The following is a 19,785-nucleotide window of genomic DNA, read 5'->3' as shown; positions in this document are numbered from 1 at the left end:
CACAAGATCTAGCCATATTCTTTAATAAAAATCGAGTCTTGAAGACTTACAGCAGTCCACAAGATGATTAAGCTCAAGGATGGGTGCTTGGTTTGCTGGATCTTCTCACTATCTCCTTCTTCTTAAGCTTCAAAGGTCACTCTAGCTCACAAAAATGGAAGAGAATGGGGATTAGGGTTAGCACAAACTTTCTTAGGGCTTGGAGGCTGATGGGAGGTCAGCCTCAAGGCTCATAAGGAGATTATATAGGGTGCAAACCCTAAAATTAGGGTTTTATCATTACAGTACCTACTCGTCGAGTCGGCCTTCCAGCTCGTCGAGTAGGGTGTAGATTCTGCGTCCTTGAAATGCCCTCTACTCGACGAGTTGGACTCCCAACTCGCCGAGTCCACACACCAAAACCCTAAATCTTAATTAAATTAAATAATACCTGGAACAGGTGTTACAGTTTTTCTGGTCAGCTCCTATTGACAATGTGGAAGAAACCAAAGATCTATCTTAAATGACCTCTTGGAAAACGAAGAACAAATATGTAACAGAATCGATGAACAAAGTCAACTCAAGCTACGAAAAAGGGAGTCCAAGTGTAACCAAGAATGTTCCAGGTGATACATCATCTGTACAGACCGAAACTCCCCTTAGAAAGCCAAAATCTAGGGCAAATGTTCATAAATCTTCTGAGCAGTTCGCAGCTCAAAAACATCAAAGAAATGCAACATATAACAAAAATCTGAAGGAAAGAAAGCATTTCTGGAGATCCAAAAATCCCAACTTCGTCTATCAAGAAAAATCATCCAATCCAAATGCGAAAGTCTCTTCACATGCGAAACCTAGGAATTTCCCACGAACTCAGTCTCAATCTCCACAGGTTTCAAACGCTAAAGTTTTTCAAAAACTCTCTTTTTAAAATCATGCGAAACATATGGAGAAGACAAAATCTCACTTCTCTCCTAATACGAATGCTTCACATTCTGCCAAGACATCGCAAGATGTTAAGGGAAAAGGAAAGATCGTTTCGGAACCTAAAATTCCATTTAAGAGGTCCGAGAAGAAAGTTGTCAAGCAACAAATCCAAAATAAACAAAAGAAAATATCCACAAAGGATACGAACTTAAAAGATAATAGGATCACTGTTTTTCAAATTAAAAAGAAAGATAGCACCACCTTGGTTAAAAGATCTTATCTATTTGATGTTGCTATTACTTTTCCTGTTTCTATGAAAACCTCACGTGGACCCAAACAACTTTGGGTTCCTAAATCTCTTTGATTTTTGTAGGTGATTCGTGACGAGCAGTTTGACTCCGAATGGTACATTGACAGTGGCTGCTCGTGTCACATGACAGGGAGGAAGGAAGAACTGAGAGAGTTTAGAGCACTAAAGGATGGAGGAAGAGTGAACTTGTAACATCCCAATTTTCAGGTCCAAAAATTTCTTTTTAATTAACCAACACATAAAAATATTCATAAGAAAATACTGTGAAAACACATCATCTCATAAAACAATGTATCATGTCTGAAAACCCAAGCCATAGAATAATAACATATCAGAGTACAATCCCAGAAAACTCCATGTGGAAATCACATGTGTGTGTGTGATGCGATGCTACGCCGCCGGCTCCTTCCCCTTAGACGAAGAGGTACCTGAAACCAAAACCGAAACCGTAAGCACAAAGCTTAGTGAGTTCCCCCATCATACCACATACCATACAAAATCATCGGTATCTCTCAACCGGTAATCATCATCGGTATCTTTCAACCGGTAACCAACATCGGTATCTTTCAACCGGTAAGCGTCATCGGTATCTTTCAACCGGTAACCATCATCGGTATCTTTCAACCGGTAACCATCATCGATATCTTTCACCCGGTAACTGTCGTCGGTATCTTTCAACCGGTAACTGTCATCGGTATCTTTCAACCGGTAACTGGGGACTATTCCACCCCCTACCACTAGCATACAACAGCAAGGTACAATCATACAGTCAGGCATATCCGGGTACTGACCTACCCCACAGCCCTAAGGGCCGCTATCAGGGATCCTAATCCCTACTATACACGTAACATATCATGCAGATAATACTCGTGACCAAAGCACATAACCAAACCAAGATAATTATCACAAAGACAATCATCTAACAAATACTCCTCTTTGGTGGGCCGGCATTGTGGCCTTAGACCCACCCCTACTGGAAGGTAACTCACCTCAATGTCGTGCAGTGTTTGAATTATCCTCGGCGCACAAGTCGACTCCCTTCGACTCCTCGATCCCTACACGATGACCTTCAAGTCAACACACAGCCAGTACAACCCTAAACAGGGTCAGTCCAAGTCTAGTCAAAGTCAACTTCAAGTTGACCCGACTCGCCGATTTGGGCCGTCAACTCACCGAGTCTCTCACCCTTTACTCGTCCTTATCCATGACCCGACTCGTCGAGTTGGGCCGTCAACTCGACGAGTTCCTCCCTCACATGAACATCGCATGAAACTCATCCGACTCGCCGAGTTGATGAACAACTCGTCGAGTTCACCTTCATCTGATGAACAAGTTCTGTCCTCGACTCGCCGAGTTGATGAACAACTCGTCGAGTTCATCTTCATCCTTAAGAAGATTGCCTTGGACTCGCCGAGTCTGTTCTAGCACTCGTCGAGTCTCATGAACTCCAGGTCTAAAATCACGTCCAATACATTGGGTAACTCTTCCTGTCCGATTACAACCCTTCTAACACTCAACTGGGTTCCTTTGACTCTCAACAGATATGGGGCTCAAAGCCTCGGACTCGTCGAGTCCCAAGAACGGACTCGCCGAGTCAGTCATGTCCACACTCTAAATCCTTGATTTCTGATGTACAACCTTTGATCAAAAGATAGATCCAAGCTTCTATAATTGATCTAGCACGTAAAGTTACAAACTTTACGTGCTTGCATGGGACTTTGAGCTCAAAAAGACATAAAACAAGCTCTTAAGATGCATGGGGCCTTTCATGGGTGCAAAAGCAGTCCCCAACTGCCTTGTGACTCCTTTAATGACGTGATTCCGAAGCTCTAACCCCCAACCATGTTTGCAAACATGGTTGGCCATCAAAAGTGGCTTATAAAAGCCCTAAATCTCCCCAAAAAGGGATCTAACAAATGAAAGAGCAAGGTTACAGCTTTTTACCTTCAATGAACTGTAGAAGGTGCACAAACTCGGGTTCCCTTGGTCTTTACTTGCTTCCTCAAGCCTTTCTCCTTCCTTCTTAAGACCACAAGCACCAAAATCCACCAACAAGGCTTAGATTGCTTCAATAACGGCTAGGGTTTCAATGAGAGGTGTTCTGGGAGCATAAGGGACGTTGTGGCCGACATAACATTGTTTAAATAGGGTGCAAACCCTCAGATTAGGGTTTTTGTCCAGTCAGAGTCTACTCGTCGAGTCCCGGACCCGACTCGACGAGTCCATCACTTAAATCCCGCGCCTCATCCCGCTTTTACTCGGCGAGTTGGTCCTTCAACTCGCCGAGTCCAAGGCCAAAAATGCAAAAATACTTAAATAAAAATACATACCAAGAACCAGGTGCTACAAATCTCCCCCACTTATTTTAGACTTCGTCCTCGAAGTCTGCTGCTCGATCCTTGAATAGCTCTGGGTAATGCTCCATCATCTCATCCACCGGCTCCCAAGTCCATTCCGAGCCCTTCCGGTGCTGCCACTGCACCTTTACCAGCTCAACCCTCTTGTTCCTCAGATCCTTCGACTTCCGGTCAAGGATTGCTACAGGTCGCTCAATGTAATTCAGGCTGTCATCGACCTGAATATCCTCTAAGGGTACTACTGCTGAGTCGTCCACCAGGCACTTCCGCAGCTGAGAGACGTGGAAAGTGTTGTGGATCTGACTGAGTTCGGCTGGCAGATCTAACCTATAAGCCACCTTGCCCACCCGGGCTATAACCCTGAAGGGTCCAATATACCTGGGACCCAACTTGCCCCGCTTCCTGAATCGGATGACGCCCTTCCATGGCGACACCTTCAAGAGAACCATATCCCCGACCTGAAACTCCAGGTCCGATCGGCGCTTGTTGGCGTAACTTTTCTGCTGACTCTGAGCGGTCTGAAGCCTGCTCCTGACCTGCTGGATCCGTTCGGTCGTCTTGAGCACTACATCGGTGCTCCCCATGACCCTCTGGCCAACCTCACCCCAGCATATCGGGATCCTGCACTTCCTCCCGTACAACATCTCGAAGGGAGGTCGATCGATACTCGCATGATAGCTATTATTATACGAGAACTCCGCCAACGGAAGGTAGGTATCCCAGCTACCTCCGAAGTCTAAAACACATGCCCGCAGCATATCCTCTAGCGTCTGGATGGTCCGCTCGCTCTGACCATCCGTCTGCGGGTGAAAAGCGGTGCTGAAATGCAGACGAGTACCCAGCTCGTCATGAAACTTCTTCCAAAACCTGGAAGTGAACCGTACATCCCTGTCGGAAATCACTGAAACTGGCACCCCGTGCCGCGACACCACCTCCCTGATATAGATGTCGGCCAACTTCTCGGCCGAGATACTCTCCGGAATCGGAATAAAATGAGCGCTCTTGGTCAATCGATCGACGATGACCCAAATCGAATCCACCCCTCGCGCGGTCCTGGGAAGCTTTGTGATAAAATCCATCGTAATATCCTCCCATTTCCACAGCGGGATATCCAACGGCTGCATCTTGCCGTGTGGCCTCTGGTGCTCGACCTTGACCTTCCTGCAGGTCAAGCACCGCTCCACGTACCATGCTACGTCCCGCTTCATGCAGGGCCACCAATAATCGGGACGAAGATCTCTATACATCTTCGTCGCTCCGGGATGGATAGAAAATCTGGATTTGTGTGCTTCCTCCATCAGGATCTGGCGCACGCCTACATGATAAGGGACCCACACCCTATGGTGAAGAGTCAATAACCCTCGGCTATCATAGTCAAAGGAGGAAACCTGCCCCACAATCCGCTCGCTCTTCCGATGTTCCTCCTTCATGGCCTCCTGTTGGGCCTCCCGAATCCGCTCCAACGGCAAGGTCACCACTGTCGTCCTCAGACTGATATCCATGATCTGCGCTGCCTTGCGGCTAAGCGCGTCGGCCACCACATTGGCCTTCCCCGGGTGGTAGAGGATCTCACAATCATAATTCTTTACCACATCAAGCCACTGACGCTGCCTCATGTTCAGATTAGGCTGGTCCATGAGATACCTCAGGCTCTTGTGGTCCGTGTAAATCGTACAACGAACCCATAGAGGTAATGACGCCAAATCTTGAGGGCGAACACAACAGCCCCCAGCTCCAAATCGTGTGTCGAGTAGTTTGCCTCGTGAGGCTTCAGCTGCCTCGAAGCGTCAGCAATAACATGCCCTCTCTGTATCAATACTGCGCCCAAGCCCGAGATGGACGCATCACAGTACACGACGAGATCCTCTATGCCCTCGGGCAGGGCTAAGATTGGCGCCTCGCACAATATCTGTCTCAGTGTCTCAAATGCAGCCTGCTGCTCAGGCCCCCAACGAAAGACCACGACCTTCCTCGTTAGCCCGGTCAGGGGTAAGGCTATCTTGGAGAAATCCTGGATAAATCTCTGATAGTAGCTGGCTAATCCCAAGAAACTCCGAATCTCAGATGGAGACCTCGGAACCTCCCATCTCATCATGGCCTCCACTTTGGCCGGATCTACCGAAATCCCGTTCTGGTTGACAAGGTGCCCAAGAAACTGCACCTCGCGCAACCAGAACTCGCACTTGGAGAACTTAGCATACAAGCTCTCCCTCCTCAAAGTCTCCAGAACCTCTCGCAGATGCTCCTCATGCTGCTCTCGCGTCTTGGAGTAAACCAAGATATCATCGATAAACACTATCACAGACCGGTCTAACATCGGTCTACACACGCGGTTCATGAGATCCATGAACGCGGCAGGAGCGTTGTTGAGCCCGAAAGGCATCACCACGAACTCATAGTGGCCATAACGCGTCTGAAACGCCGTCTTCTGTACATCCTCCTCTCTGACCCTCATCTGATGATACCCTGAACGCAAATCAATCTTGGAGAACCAAGACGCTCCCTGTAGCTGGTCAAAGAGGTCATCAATCCTCGGGAGTGGGTAACGGTTCTTCACCGTTACCTTATTCAGCTCCCTATAGTCTATACACATCCGATGCGACCCGTCCTTTTTTTCACGAACAGAATCGGGGCTCCCCATGGAGAACTACTCGGTCTAATGAATCCCTTGTCTAACAGCTCCTGCAGCTGTGTAGACAACTCCTGCATCTCGGGAGGAGCCAACTGATACGGTGCCTTTGGCTATCGGAGCCGCACCAGGGACTAGGTCGATCCTGAACTCCACCTGTCGCTCCGGAGGTATCCCAGGCAGCTCCTCGGGGAATACGTCCGCGAACTCTCGCACCACGGGCACATCGCCCACCGTCGCCCTACCCGCCTCCCGGGTATCCATAACATAGGCGACATAACCTGCACAACCCTGTTGGAGGTAACGCCTAGCTCTCGCTGCTGAACATAAAGCTGGTCCTCGCAGTGGCCTCTCGCCCTGAATTACCAGCTCTCCCCCACGTGGGGTCCTGATCCGCACCAACTGCTGCGCACAGTCAATCACTGTCCCATTGGGGCTCAGCCAATCCATACCGATAATAACCTTGTTCCCCCGCAAAGGTATGGGAACCAGATCTACCAGATAACGCTCCTCAAACAGTCGTAGGACGCAATCTCGGTAAACCTCAAACGCTCGTACCGACCGGTCGTCCGCAATCTCGACCTCTAGAGGGCAATCCAGCATGCCCGAAGACTCAGGAAACTTCTTGCTAAGCGCAAGAGAGACAAATGATCGAGTGGCACCCGAATCAAACAATACCTGAACTGGGATACCGTTCACATGGAACGATCCTAAACAGTGCACATACCTAACATATCAAGATCACAGCGCCATATCATAAAAGCATAAGAAAGGAACCATACCCGTCACTACATCAGGTGCAGTGCGTGCCTCCTCGGCTGTCAACTGAAATGCTCGGCTCCGCACCACTGGAGCCTCTGTCTTGGCCTTTCGGCCATCTGCAACCTGCGCTGTCGCTGAGACCGGCGCCACTGCTGGCGCCGCTGCTGACGATGCTGACAATCTCGGGCAGTTGGCCTTTTTATGGCCCCTCTGATTGCAATGGAAGCAAATCAGGTCTGTCATCTGTACCGCAGGAGTAGGGGCGGTACAATCTCTGCCAAAATGCCCAACCTTGCCGCACTTATAGCAGCCTGAACCCGGCCCAGTACGGCAAGCTCCCTCGTGTGACCGACTGCATTTCCCACAGCGGTCCCGCCCAGACTGGCCTTTCGGCCTACCATCGGATCCCTTGGGCTTCTTCCCCGAAGCCCCCGTCGTCAGCCCCTCCGATGCCTTCCTTTTCCGGATGGGCTCCAGATCAATCTCCCTCTTCCTAGCCCTGGCAATCATGGAATCCAGGGTAGGGCAAGCTGAGAAACTGACATGCTCCCGGATGTCAGCTCGTAACATATCATGGTAGCGGGTCCTCCTCATGTCCTCATCACCCGCATACTGGGGCACCAACAATGCCCTCTCCCGGAACTTGGCGGTGATCTCCGCCACAGTCTCCGTAGTCTGTCACATGTCCAAGAAATCTCTGGCCAGCTGCTGAAGCTCCACAGCTGGCGCAAACTCCGCCCTGAATATGGTCACAAAGTCTGACCAGGTCATAGCCTCAACAGCCGAGGCTCCCAATGAGTCACCAACAGACTCCCACTAATCTTTAGCTCTGTCTCTCAAACACCCTGTTGCATATCTCACCTTCGACCCCTCGGGGCAGAAGCTGGTCAGCTGCACAGACTCGATGTCTGCGATCCATCTCCTAGCAGCAATGGGGTCTTTCACCCCATGGAAATCTGGCGCACTGCTCCCTCGGAAGTCCTTAAAGGACAGTGTGCGCGTACTCGTCTGGCTAGACGCCATATCACTCCTGAATGCCCGGAGGCGATCCTCCATCAGCTCAACAATCCCTTCCTTGATCGACCCGAAAATGACCGGGGTCGACTCAAGAATGCCTCTCGTGATCTCAGACGCGATGAACTCGCGCAGCCCGTCATCAACCTGCTCGGATCCTGCACCCGAGCCCGACCCTGATCCTGATCCGGAACCTCCTGCTCCATGTCGTGTGGTCACCATGCTGAAAATACACGCATAAATGTCAGGATCATACATACTCCCAAGAGGCCTAACACACTTTCCAAGGTTCCCGGTTCCATCTAGGCCCTCCTTGATTCGAGTACGGATCCTCTGCTTCCAGTAGTACGGGCCCATACTACCTTCCACATCTATCCGTGCTTTCCTCAAGGACTGCTTCGACTTCACCAAGTCCCTTTCACCGATACCCCTTTCCACTGACCTCATCCTAGGTTTTCCTAGGGCACTCTCCGACCTACCCTCCGCCATCAGCTGCACTAGGAGTCCCCACCACTTCCCCCTAACTAACTTGCGGATACTGTTACATATCCGTTCCTTAGCTAGTTGAAGGTGGCCAGAACCCCCATAGCACCAAGCAAGCAGCATTCGAGCATTGGGTAACCAAATCAGGCATAACCTACACAGGCCATCCTACTGCTGACTAAACAGTCCTAGCATACAGCTCATACAACAGGCATATAAGGCATCCTCCTAGATCCTTAGCCCTAACTAGCATGCAATTCTCAGAATCATATATCAGACACACAAGGCATCCTCCTAGATCCTTAGTCCTATTCTAGCATGCAGTTTTCTGAATCAAAACCATATAGCATAACATATCAAGTATGGGTATCTTGGGGAAAGCTTACTTGAGCCCGGCCGTTCGCATGCATCACACACTTCGTCTTTCTTAAAATCCTTCCATTTAGATTTTAGAAAACCATTTTTCCTTGTAAAAACCTTTTAGCCCCTCAGTTTGAGTCCAGACACCCCCGAGGGTGTGTCCGAATCCCTCAAACCAGGGCTCTGATACCAACTTGTAACATCCCAATTTTCAGGTCCAAAAATTTCTTTTTAATTAACCAACACATAAAAACATTCATAAGAAAATACTGTGAAAACACATCATCTCATAAAACAATGTATCATGTCTGAAAACCCAAGCCATAGAATAATAACATATCAGAGTACAATCCCAGAAAACTCCATGCGGAAATCATATGTGTGTGTGTGATGCGATGCTATGCCGCCGGCTCCTTCCCCTTAGACGAAGAGGTACCTAAAACCAAAACCGAAATCGTAAGCACAAAGCTTAGTGAGTTCCCCCATCATACCACATACCATACAAAATCATCGGTATCTCTCAACCGGTAATCATCATCGGTATCTTTCAACCGGTAACCAACATCGGTATCTTTCAACCGGTAATCGTCATCGGTATCTTTCAACCGGTAACCGTCATCGGTATCTTTCAACCGGTAACCATCATCGGTATCTTTCAACCGGTAACTGTCGTCGGTATCTTTCAACCGGTAACTGTCATCAGTATCTTTCAACCGGTAACTGGGGACTATTCCACCCCTACCACTAGCATACAACAGCAAGGTACAATCACACAGTCAGGCATATCCGGGTACTGACCTACCCCACGGCCCTAAGGGCCGCTGTCAGGGATCCTAATCCCTACTATACACGTAACATATCATGCAGATAATACTCGTGACCAAAGCACATAACCAAACCAAGATAATTATCACAAAGACAATCATCTTACAAATACTCCTCTTTGGTGGGCCGACATTGTGGCCTTAGACCCACCCCTACTGGAAGGTAACTCACCTCAATGTCGTGCAGTGTTTGAATTATCCTCGGCGCACAAGTCGACTCCCTTCGACTCCTCGATCCCTACACGACGACCTTCAAGTCAACACACAGCCAGTACAACCCTAAACAGGGTCAGTCCAAGTCTAGTCAAAGTCAACTTCAAGTTGACCCGACTCGCCGAGTTGGGCCGTCAACTCACCGAGTCTCTCACCCTTTACTCGTCCTTATCCATGACCCGACTCGTCGAGTTGGGCCGTCAACTCGACGAGTTCCTCCCTCACATGAACATCGCATGAAACTCATCCGACTCGCCGAGTTGATGAACAACTCGTCGAGTTCACCTTCATCTGATGAACAAGTTCTGTCCTCGACTCGCCGAGTTGATGAACAACTCGTCGAGTTCATCTTCATCCTTAAGAAGATTGCCTTGGACTCGCCGAGTCTGTTCTAGCACTCGTCGAGTCCCATGAACTCCAGGTCTAAAATCACGTCCAATACATTGGGTAACTCTTCCTGTCCGATTACAACCCTTCTAACACTCAACTGGGTTCCTTTGACTCTCAACAGATATGGGGCTCAAAGCCTCGGACTCGTCGAGTCCCAAGAACGGACTCGCAGAGTCAGTCATGTCCACACTCTAAATCCTTGGTTTCTGATGTACAACCTTTGATCAAAAGATAGATCCAAGCTTCTATAATCGATCTAGCACGTAAAGTTACAAACTTTACGTGCTTGCATGGGACTTTGAGCTCAAAAAGACATAAAACAAGCTCTTAAGATGCATGGGGCCTTTCATGGGTGCAAAAGCAGTCCCCAACTGCCTTGTGACTCCTTTAATGACGTGATTTCGAAGCTCTAGCCCCCAACCATGTTTGCAAACATGGTTGGCCATCAAAAGTGGCTTATAAAAGCCCTAAATCTCCCCAAAAAGGGATCTAACAAATGAAAGAGCAAGGTTACAGCTTTTTACCTTCAATGAACTGTAGAAGGTGCACAAACTCGGGTTCCCTTGGTCTTTACTTGCTTCCTCAAGCCTTTCTCCTTCCTTCTTAAGACCACAAGCACCAAAATCCACCAACAAGGCTTAGATTGCTTCAATAACGGCTAGGGTTTCAATGAGAGGTGTTCTGGGAGCATAAGGAACGTTGTGGCCGACATAACATTGTTTAAATAGGGTGCAAACCCTCGGATTAGGGTTTTTGTCCAGGCAGAGTCTACTCGTCGAGTCCGGGACCCGACTCGACGAGTCCATCACTTAAATCCCGCGCCTCATCCCGCTTTTACTCGGTGAGTTGGTCCTTCAACTCGCCGAGTCCAAGGCCAAAAATGCAAAAATACTTAAATAAAAATACATACCAAGAACCAGGTGCTACAGAACTACGGCAACAATTCACTTGGAGAAATCAAGGGTTATGGAATGATCACTAATGGACAATTTTCCATTCGCAAGGTCGCATATGTGGAAGGTTTACAACACAACCTCATAAGTGTTTCGTGGTTAATTGTTGGTACCGGATTGAAAGTTTCGTTCGACGATGAGGGATCGGAGATTATTGAAAAAGAGACCAAAACAGTGCTCCTAAAGTCAAAGCGCAAAGGCGAGATGTATCCACTCAATCTGAACCCAATCAAAGGGAAGCCTGCCATTTGCCTACTTACGAAAGCTTCTACAGATGATAGCTGGTTGTGGCATCGTAGACTCTCGCACCTCAATTTCAAAGACATCAATAAACTCGTCATCGGTGATCATGTGTGGGGACTTCCACTCTTGAAGTATGATAAAGAACATCTTTGTGCAACCTACGAATTAGGGAAGCAGAGCAGGAAGAGTCATCCAATAGTCATGAATACGAAAGTCATAGAACCACTTGAACTCTTGCATATAGACCTTTGTGGTCCTTCTGCAATTGAAAGCATTGGTGGTAACAAATATATTATCGTAATTGTTGATGATTTTTATAGATTTACTTGGGTGCATTTTCTTAAGCAGAAATCAGAAGCCACTCTTAAGCTCAAGGATTTCATAAAGCAGATTGAGATACAACTGCGAAAGCTGGTTCGTAACATTCGCAGTGACAACGGTTTGGAATTCAAAAACCAAGTGTTTGATGAATTTCTGACTGCGAAAGGAGTAACTCGCAATTTTTCGGCTCCTTCTACCCCTCAACAGAACGGGGTCGTTGAAATACGAAACCGATCTTTGTGCGAAGCTGTGAGAACCATGTTGTCATTCGCGAATTTGTCGCTTTACTTCTGGGCGGATGCTATTGGAACAACCTGCTTTACCCAAAATCGATCAATCCTTAATAAGCGATTTTCTATTACTCCCTATGATATTATAAATAATCGCAAACCTAATGTCAAGTTCTTTCATATATTTGGTTCCAGGTGCTTTATTTTCAATTCTAAAGAGCAAAGGAAGAAATTCGATGTGAAGGCTGATGAAGCTATTTTCTTAGGGTATTCTCTGACTTCTAAGGCGTATAGGGTTCTCAACAAAAATTCCAAAAAGATAGAAGAAACCTACTATGTCACATTCTATGACAATTATTTAAAGAAGTATCAGAAGAATGACAGTCAATCAAAGGAGATATTTCCAAAGCTGAATCCAGCAACAATTCCACTTTCCGCTCTCTACGAGGAGTTCATGAAGTTATTCGATGAGCCAGAAAAGGCCATCTCCTCAGAATCCAAAGCAGCAGACAACAAGGAAGACGAATTGAATAAATTCATTGATGACGCTGCAAAAGATATGGAACACGAGCACCCTACTCCGAACGACTCTGAAATTTCGTCTCAATCAAAAGGTGCGAATGCTACAACTCATGGGGAGGGTTCTACTTCAACCTCCACACCTGATAAACCTTTTCAGGGGGGGGGGGGCATTCAACTCCTCAAGTGGCCCCCAAAAGTCCTCTCCAGGGGGATAATTCGATTCCAGAAGAAGAAATACATACATCATTCGAGGGGGGAATGAAAATACGAATGACGATTCAGATGTGCAGTCAGAATTTGAGGATGTAAATGCTGAATTAGATCCAACCTATGATCCTAATTACCCTCTGTTGGCCAAATGGACCAAAGATCATCCAAAAACTCAAGTAATAGGAGATTTGTCTTCAGGAGTTCTTACGGGAGCACAACAAAAAGCGAAGCGGACTGCATTATTCTCTAAAGTGGAATATTGCATGTTCAACTCGTTTATCTCCAAGATTGAACCTAAAAATGTTCAAATTGCTCTTGATCATTCTGATTGGATGCAAGCAATGCAGGAGGAGCTCAATGAATTTGAACGAAACAATGCCTGGAGACTTATTCCCACTCCAAAGGATGCTTCTGTTGTTGGTCTAAAATGGGTGTTTCGTAACAAGTTAGACAAAGAGGGAAATGTGATAAGAAATAAGGCGCAACTCGTTGTTAAGGGGTATTGCCAAGAAGAAGGCATTGACTACGAACAAACCTTCGCACCAGTTGCAAGGTTGGAATCTGTTCGCATCTTTCTGGCATATGCAGCACACAAGAACTTTGAAGTATATTAGATGGATGTCAAGTGTGCCTTTCTGAACGGGGAACTAGAAGAAACAGTGTATGTGGAACAACCACCAGGGTTCATAAACAAAAAATATCTGAACCACTGTTACATTCTGGACAAAGCAGTTTATGGTCTAAAGCAAGCTCCAAGAGCCTGGTACGAAACTCTTACTCGCTTTTTAAAACAGGCTAAATTTAAACAAGGATCGGTTGACCCAACCTTCTTTCGCAAGAAAGATGGTGACCACTTGATGATCGTCCAAATTTACGTTGATGACATCATCTTCAGATCAACTAACCCCAGATTAACTGTTGAGTTCCGAAAGTTGATGGAAACTAAGTTTGAGATGAGCTCCATGGGTCCGATTAACTTTTTCCTTGGTTTGAATATAAGACAGAGTCAGGAATGTATCTTTATCAATCAGGAGGCTTATACAAAGACCTGACTCTCTAAGTTTGGAATGGTGGGAGATTCGAAGGTGAAGGTTCCAATGGCATTCGGAACGAAACTAACACCATCTTTGGACAAACCGGCTGCTGATATGACACTATATAGTCAAATGATAGTTCCATTGATGTATCTAACAGCTAGTCGTCCAGATATCATGTTTTCTGTTTGCTATTGTGTCAGGTTTCAAGCGAATCCTCGCGAACCCCACATGACTGTTGTTAAAAATATCTTCAGGTATCTCAAACGAACATCCTCACTAGGAATATGGTACCCTTCAAGTTCAGGTTTCTTTGTGCAAGCGTTTTCGGATGCTGATCTGGAGGTTGCAGTTTGGATCGAAAGAGTACAACGGGAGGATGCCAATTTCTTGATGGCAAACTCGTAAGTTGGCAATCTAAAAGCAAACTTGTGTCTCCCTATCAACTACTGAAGCATAATACATAGTTGCTGCCTCTTGTACTTCACAAATAATCTGGATTCAAAGTCAGCTTCATGACTATGGCATAAATATGAAGCGAATCCCTTTGTAAGTTGTGGATTTTATTTGTGTATGAGTGTTCGACAAAAGTACGTGGATACTTTCAAAACATGTAAAATTATATAAATTGACGTATCTAAAATACACTATCCGTGTTTTTTTTAATAATAATAATTAAGCCAATTTTCAAAATATAAAAGAGTTTTTTTTTGTTAAACGCTACTTGAATAGCTTTTAGATTTGAAACTTTGTTTTATCTAAAAGTTATAAGTTCCTAATGAAACTTTTTTTTTCAATTTTTTCTTAAAAGCTTTTAAAAATTGCATGCCTAACATACTCATTGTTTTCCGGAATATGATGTTTTATTTAACAATAATTATGATGTTTTATTTAACAATAATTATAATGTTTTTATCAATCTACGTAACCAAATAAGTTGCTTACCAAATTATTATACATGTCAAACTTTTGATAACAAACTGAAACATAACGACACAAATTGGTAATAAAATCATTTAAACCAATATCAAATACAATGATTACAAAAATCATCATGATAATAATAAATAAATTTAAGAAAAAAAAACATAATAAGTGAGAGAAAAGAGTAAACAGAAAAGGACACTAATAGTAAATAACCAAACTCCCAACTACAAAATTGCGTAGCATTGCCGAAATGGAACATACACTAATGTTCAAATTGTCAGATATATATATATATATATATATATATATATATATATATATATATATATATATATATATATATATATATATATAAAGGATAAAAAACCTTCTCCCAATGTAGTTTCAGAATCTTGAAATAAGTACTTAAAAACAAGAAAACCCCTACAAAAGATGATGATGTAACATGAAGCCCATTTTCTTCAACTCTTTCCCCAAAAAAAAAAACCCAAATTTTGATCGAATTCCAATTTTCACATCTGAGGCCCAAGTGGCAACCGGTTCATCATCTGATGGTAAATGGGTGCACCAGGGTCCGACATGGGCTCCACCTTCGGTTCACCTTTTGGCAACATCAATGGCTGTGGCTGACCTAAATAATGATGAACAGGAAGAACAGGCATTTTCCCATGGCTATGGTGATGGTTAGCCAGACTGAGACCCATATGAGCCAACCCACCCGGTCCTTGTTGGCTCATTGGATACCCGTTGTATCCATGGGCGGTCCCACTCCCAGTGGGACCACCCATCTGACCATGACCACCACCAGGTAAACCATAATGATGGTTTACCTGAGCCTGAGCCCTATCGAAGCGGGCCATGGCGGTTTGCATACGAGATGGCTCAGGCATCGATAGGGCTTCTGGAGTCATGGTGTTGTTGTTATTATTATTAGCATGACTGCTGTTACGTGCAGCTGGCACGTCATGGTTGTGTTTCCCTTCGTAGGTTGTTATAACTGATTTTAAATCATGTGAAGCCCTTTCCACATGTTTCCTCACTGTGCACCCTGTGCTTGTACACTTGTAGTAACTCCTGTCAAATTTAATTTCAAAAAATACCAATTCATGTCAAAAAAAAAAAAAAAAAATTTCTTTACCCATAATAGCAATGTACTTACATTTCTTTACTTATACAGTAAAGTAGGTTGGTATTATTTATTATAATAAAAATAATAATAACCTGGGATTCGGGTTTCCTTTGACAACTTTTTGTCCATATTTACGCCAGCGGTATCCATCATCAAGAATGTCCACTTCACTGGTTGTTTGCACAACTACCCTCGGCTCCCTTATGGCCCGGGTGGCCCCACTTACATCAGCTGCATATGCTTCAACTTTTCTAAAAATATCAAAACATTTTAATATTAAAGGGTGTTTGGATAATTAAAAGTGATTATGTAACAAAACAGTTTTTTTCATGTAAAATTACCAAAAGTAGGTTACTCAAACCCTAATTACTTTCATGTAAAATTAAAAAGTGTAAGAAAGATTATTAAAACCTTCTTTTAGACTCGGATTCATCTCCTTCACCATCATAACCAAGTGACACGCTGCCATGTGTCGCACGGTCATCTTCCTCATCATTTGAAAATGTAGACGACCCATCCACAGCATCACTAGATTCAAAATGACCGTTTTGCCCCTGCATAGCCATCCCAGAAGATGTCACCTCATAATTACCTTCCTGCCCCCACTGACCACCATTCCCACCTTGCTCATTTCCATCACCTTGCATCTCACTTAACATGTTTGAAGATCCAACTCCAGATCTTTTAGTGGGCCCGAGTTTGGGATGATTGTGGGCCCCTTTGTAAATAATTTCAGTTATATGACCCTCGTGGGACCTTTCAACTTTCTTTTTAACAGGACAATTTAAATGAGTGCATTTGTAATAGCTTCTTGGATACTCACTTCCCTTCACTTGTTTCTGTCCATATTTCCTCCAACTATATCCATCTTCGGATGAGGCACTGTTGGAATTATTGCCAATATCTCCATTTATTCTTTGATCTGATGCATCATCTTCATGATGTTCTTGAGATCTTTCAGAATTGCCATTAAGAAAGCCTGAACGAATATGGAGTGAAGATGTTTCATTTTGTGTTGGTTCAATCTTTTGTGGTGGGAATTGTCTTTCAGATTGAACTAGACTTTCATTATGTTGAAAAGATTGTGTAGACATGAAGGCTGGATTCACCTAAATGATCCAAAAGAAACAATCATTAATGTTTATGATATATCTGAGAAAATAACTTTGAAAGGTATGTTACTCTGCTTACATGATCACGAGATACAGGAGCTGAATCTGGGAAAGGCTTAAAGGCAAAAGAAGTGTTATTAGTGTCCTCAAAGAAATTTTCTTTAACCCTATTAGAGGAATCCAAGAACATCATGGAGCTTCTCCCATTACCATTTGGAACAAATTGGAACTTTCCAGTAGTTGGAGATGGTTGAACCTACAACAGAAAGAACCAATCGAGATCATTTAGTATAGTAAATTACTAATATACCCCTACTTTATCTAGCTTTATAGTGAGCTTACCAATGAGTTGGAAAGGAAAACAGGTGATTCCAGAAATGAAGTTGGGCTAACACCAGGTGAAAATAAATATGGAGATTGTTGAGTTTGTGAATTATCAGAAGATTTTATAATCTCTGTATTCAACCTAGGAGCATTATGACCAGCTCTAGCTGCCATTCTTTCAACAAGAGGTGCCCTTGAGTTCGTTTTTTGATCACCAAATTCACTTGATTTTGTCGCATCACCATTTTCAGACCCGATTTGGGGATTTGGTCCAGGGAAAGTGAACCCGGTGTCGTTATTGGTATCATGTTTTGGAGGGTCGGGTACTGATCTTGAACCAGGATCATCCCCCAACATAGCAGCAAAAAAAGATCTAGGGCTAGGGCTCGGAGGCATCCAATCGCCAATTATCCCACCATGATCGTCAAATCCACCCATGAAAACCGAAAGCTTTCTTCCTTGATTATCTGTTCAGTGGTTTGTTAGTTTTTCAGACTTCGAAATTTCACACAAAATCGAAACAGTGATGATGGTGTTTTATGTACGAAATCATAGTGTTTTGGTCGTGTTTTTTTTGGAATCGTCAAGCTTTAAACAGTAATGATAGTGTTTTTATGTACGAATTAATCGATTGCGAAATAACAACAACAAATAAATGTACAGATTTAATTTCCGCTTTTGGTAAAACGATAAACCAAAAAAACATTTGAATCGTCTACCCGATTGAAGTGGGTAGACCACAATAATAGAAGATAATACAGTTTTTCTAAAATGGGAATCGAAAATCGATGATATTCAAACATTCGCTTTTCACATATTCTCGTGGATTACGCCCAATTTTGCAATCCCGAACAAAAAATCGATATCCGAAAACGATCTAGCTAAAGGGAATTCATTAAAACCAGAGATCTGAATGCGATTGCAAAATCCAACCAACTTCAAATCAAATCTATCATTTCTTTCACACGAACAATTAAGGGTATAAACTACAGAAACTAAAAATGGAAATCCAATTGAAGAATCGATGGAAATGATTGAAGAACATGATTAAGGGTTGTGATACGAACCTGGAAAACAACACACAGACAGTCAAGGGTAAGCTGATAACAAAGGAGACCCTTTTGTCTCCTCTGATTAGTTGATTCTCTGTGATTAACAGGCTTCCATTCGATTAAAGAAGTAATTTCTTGACAGATTTTTTTTGGTAATTTTCCCTTTGTTTTCCCACCTCAGCCCCCTTCTCTCTTACAAATCTTATTGCAGAGAAATTTATAAATAAATAAATGTATGGTTTGTTGGGGTGGACCCGAAATGATTGGAATTTTAAGGGTCTACCAGAGAGTGAAAAATAATTTATTTTCTAATTTTTGTTTCCTTTGTCTATTCTTAAAGAAAATATATTATAAAATTTCCTAATTTAAAAGAAAAAAAAATTACTTATCAAGGTAATAATTTCCAACGGATGATTATAAAGTACGGACCGTTCTGAAACTGGACTGAACCTATTTTGAACGGGAGAATTGAAGATAGATTAAAAAGAGAACAGGAAACCGAGAACCAGATTGAATATCATTAACAGGTTTCGGTTCGGTTTCATTAGAAAATGTTATTTAAGAAGATGTTTGGTACCGAAAAGGGACCGGAACTGAAATAACCAAAAAACGACAATAACATATTGGAGGAATCAAGAATTTGACTGAGTTAAAAAGTTCATCATATTATAAAGACAAAAATTATTATTTTTTTAGATTTTTTAATTATTTATAGGGAAAATGACACTTTAACACAACAAAGTTTCAACTTTGTTCCGAATTGGTCACCGAAGTTATTTTTTGCGCAATTAGTCCCTAAACTTTAAAATTATACGTCAATTACGTCATTTTGAGCAAGGTAACTGGATGAGCCGGTTAGATTGCTTACGTGTAAATTATAAATACGAATAAAAAGAAATGTGAAGGTCACGTTAGTAATGTCACGTAATTATCAATGTAAGTGAGAGGAACTTAAGTTAAGCTATTATTCATCGTTTCATTATCAGTACTCCAGAACCTCGAGAAAGAGCTAGGGTTTTCAAGAATCTACAAAACGAAGTGAAGTAGCAAGCAAGCAAGCAGTAGTTATGTCAACCTTGAAACCCCCCCCCCCCTGCGATGTGTCCTATAGTTGAACTCAACTTTAACCGTGTGTTTATTAGTCGTCCTTTCTCTTACACTAACGGTATGAAATTCACCTTCACATATCATATTTTTCTGGTATGGCATACGTAGAGTGTGTTACTTTTCTCGTACGTTTCATGCAATTAGATTCTAAGAATATATACTACCGTGAGCCACGTGCTCCCCTTTTGAGTGACATTATACCTATTGCGAATGATGTGGACTATGTAGGTTCTGTGACAACCCGAAAATTTTTGCCTTGAAAGTCCAGCCATTCAATTCAACTGTGTGTCAGACTCGTTTCTGCTACCTTTTAGCATTGTTTAGAGTCTGTTTAAGGGTTCAAAACTCAGTACAATCAAGCTATGGGTTTAGGGAA

The 19,785-nt window shown here is 43.7% G+C and overlaps 1 protein-coding gene across 1 annotated transcript; it reads right to left on the bottom strand.

The window, feature by feature from the left end:
* Positions 1–14,758: 14,758 nt before the first annotated feature.
* LOC145125795 (putative WRKY transcription factor 2) lies at positions 14,759–18,513 on the bottom strand. The gene is made up of 6 exons (XM_079061208.1): positions 18,318–18,513; positions 17,269–17,717; positions 17,006–17,182; positions 16,226–16,923; positions 15,907–16,065; positions 14,759–15,759 (listed from the first exon to the last, which is right to left on the bottom strand). Exons 2-6 carry the CDS (start codon positions 17,686–17,688, stop codon positions 15,198–15,200), a joined length of 2,016 nt encoding a protein of 671 aa, XP_078917334.1. The 5' UTR covers positions 17,689–17,717; positions 18,318–18,513; the 3' UTR covers positions 14,759–15,197.
* Positions 18,514–19,785: the final 1,272 nt, after the last annotated feature.

This window comes from Lactuca virosa, chromosome 7 (genome assembly GCF_052849685.1).
Source record: "Lactuca virosa cultivar CGN04683 chromosome 7, Lactuca_virosa_CGN04683_v6, whole genome shotgun sequence".
In the NCBI taxonomy this organism is placed as follows: Eukaryota; Viridiplantae; Streptophyta; class Magnoliopsida; order Asterales; family Asteraceae; genus Lactuca; species Lactuca virosa.
This window is presented reverse-complemented; position numbering and strand designations above follow the sequence as displayed.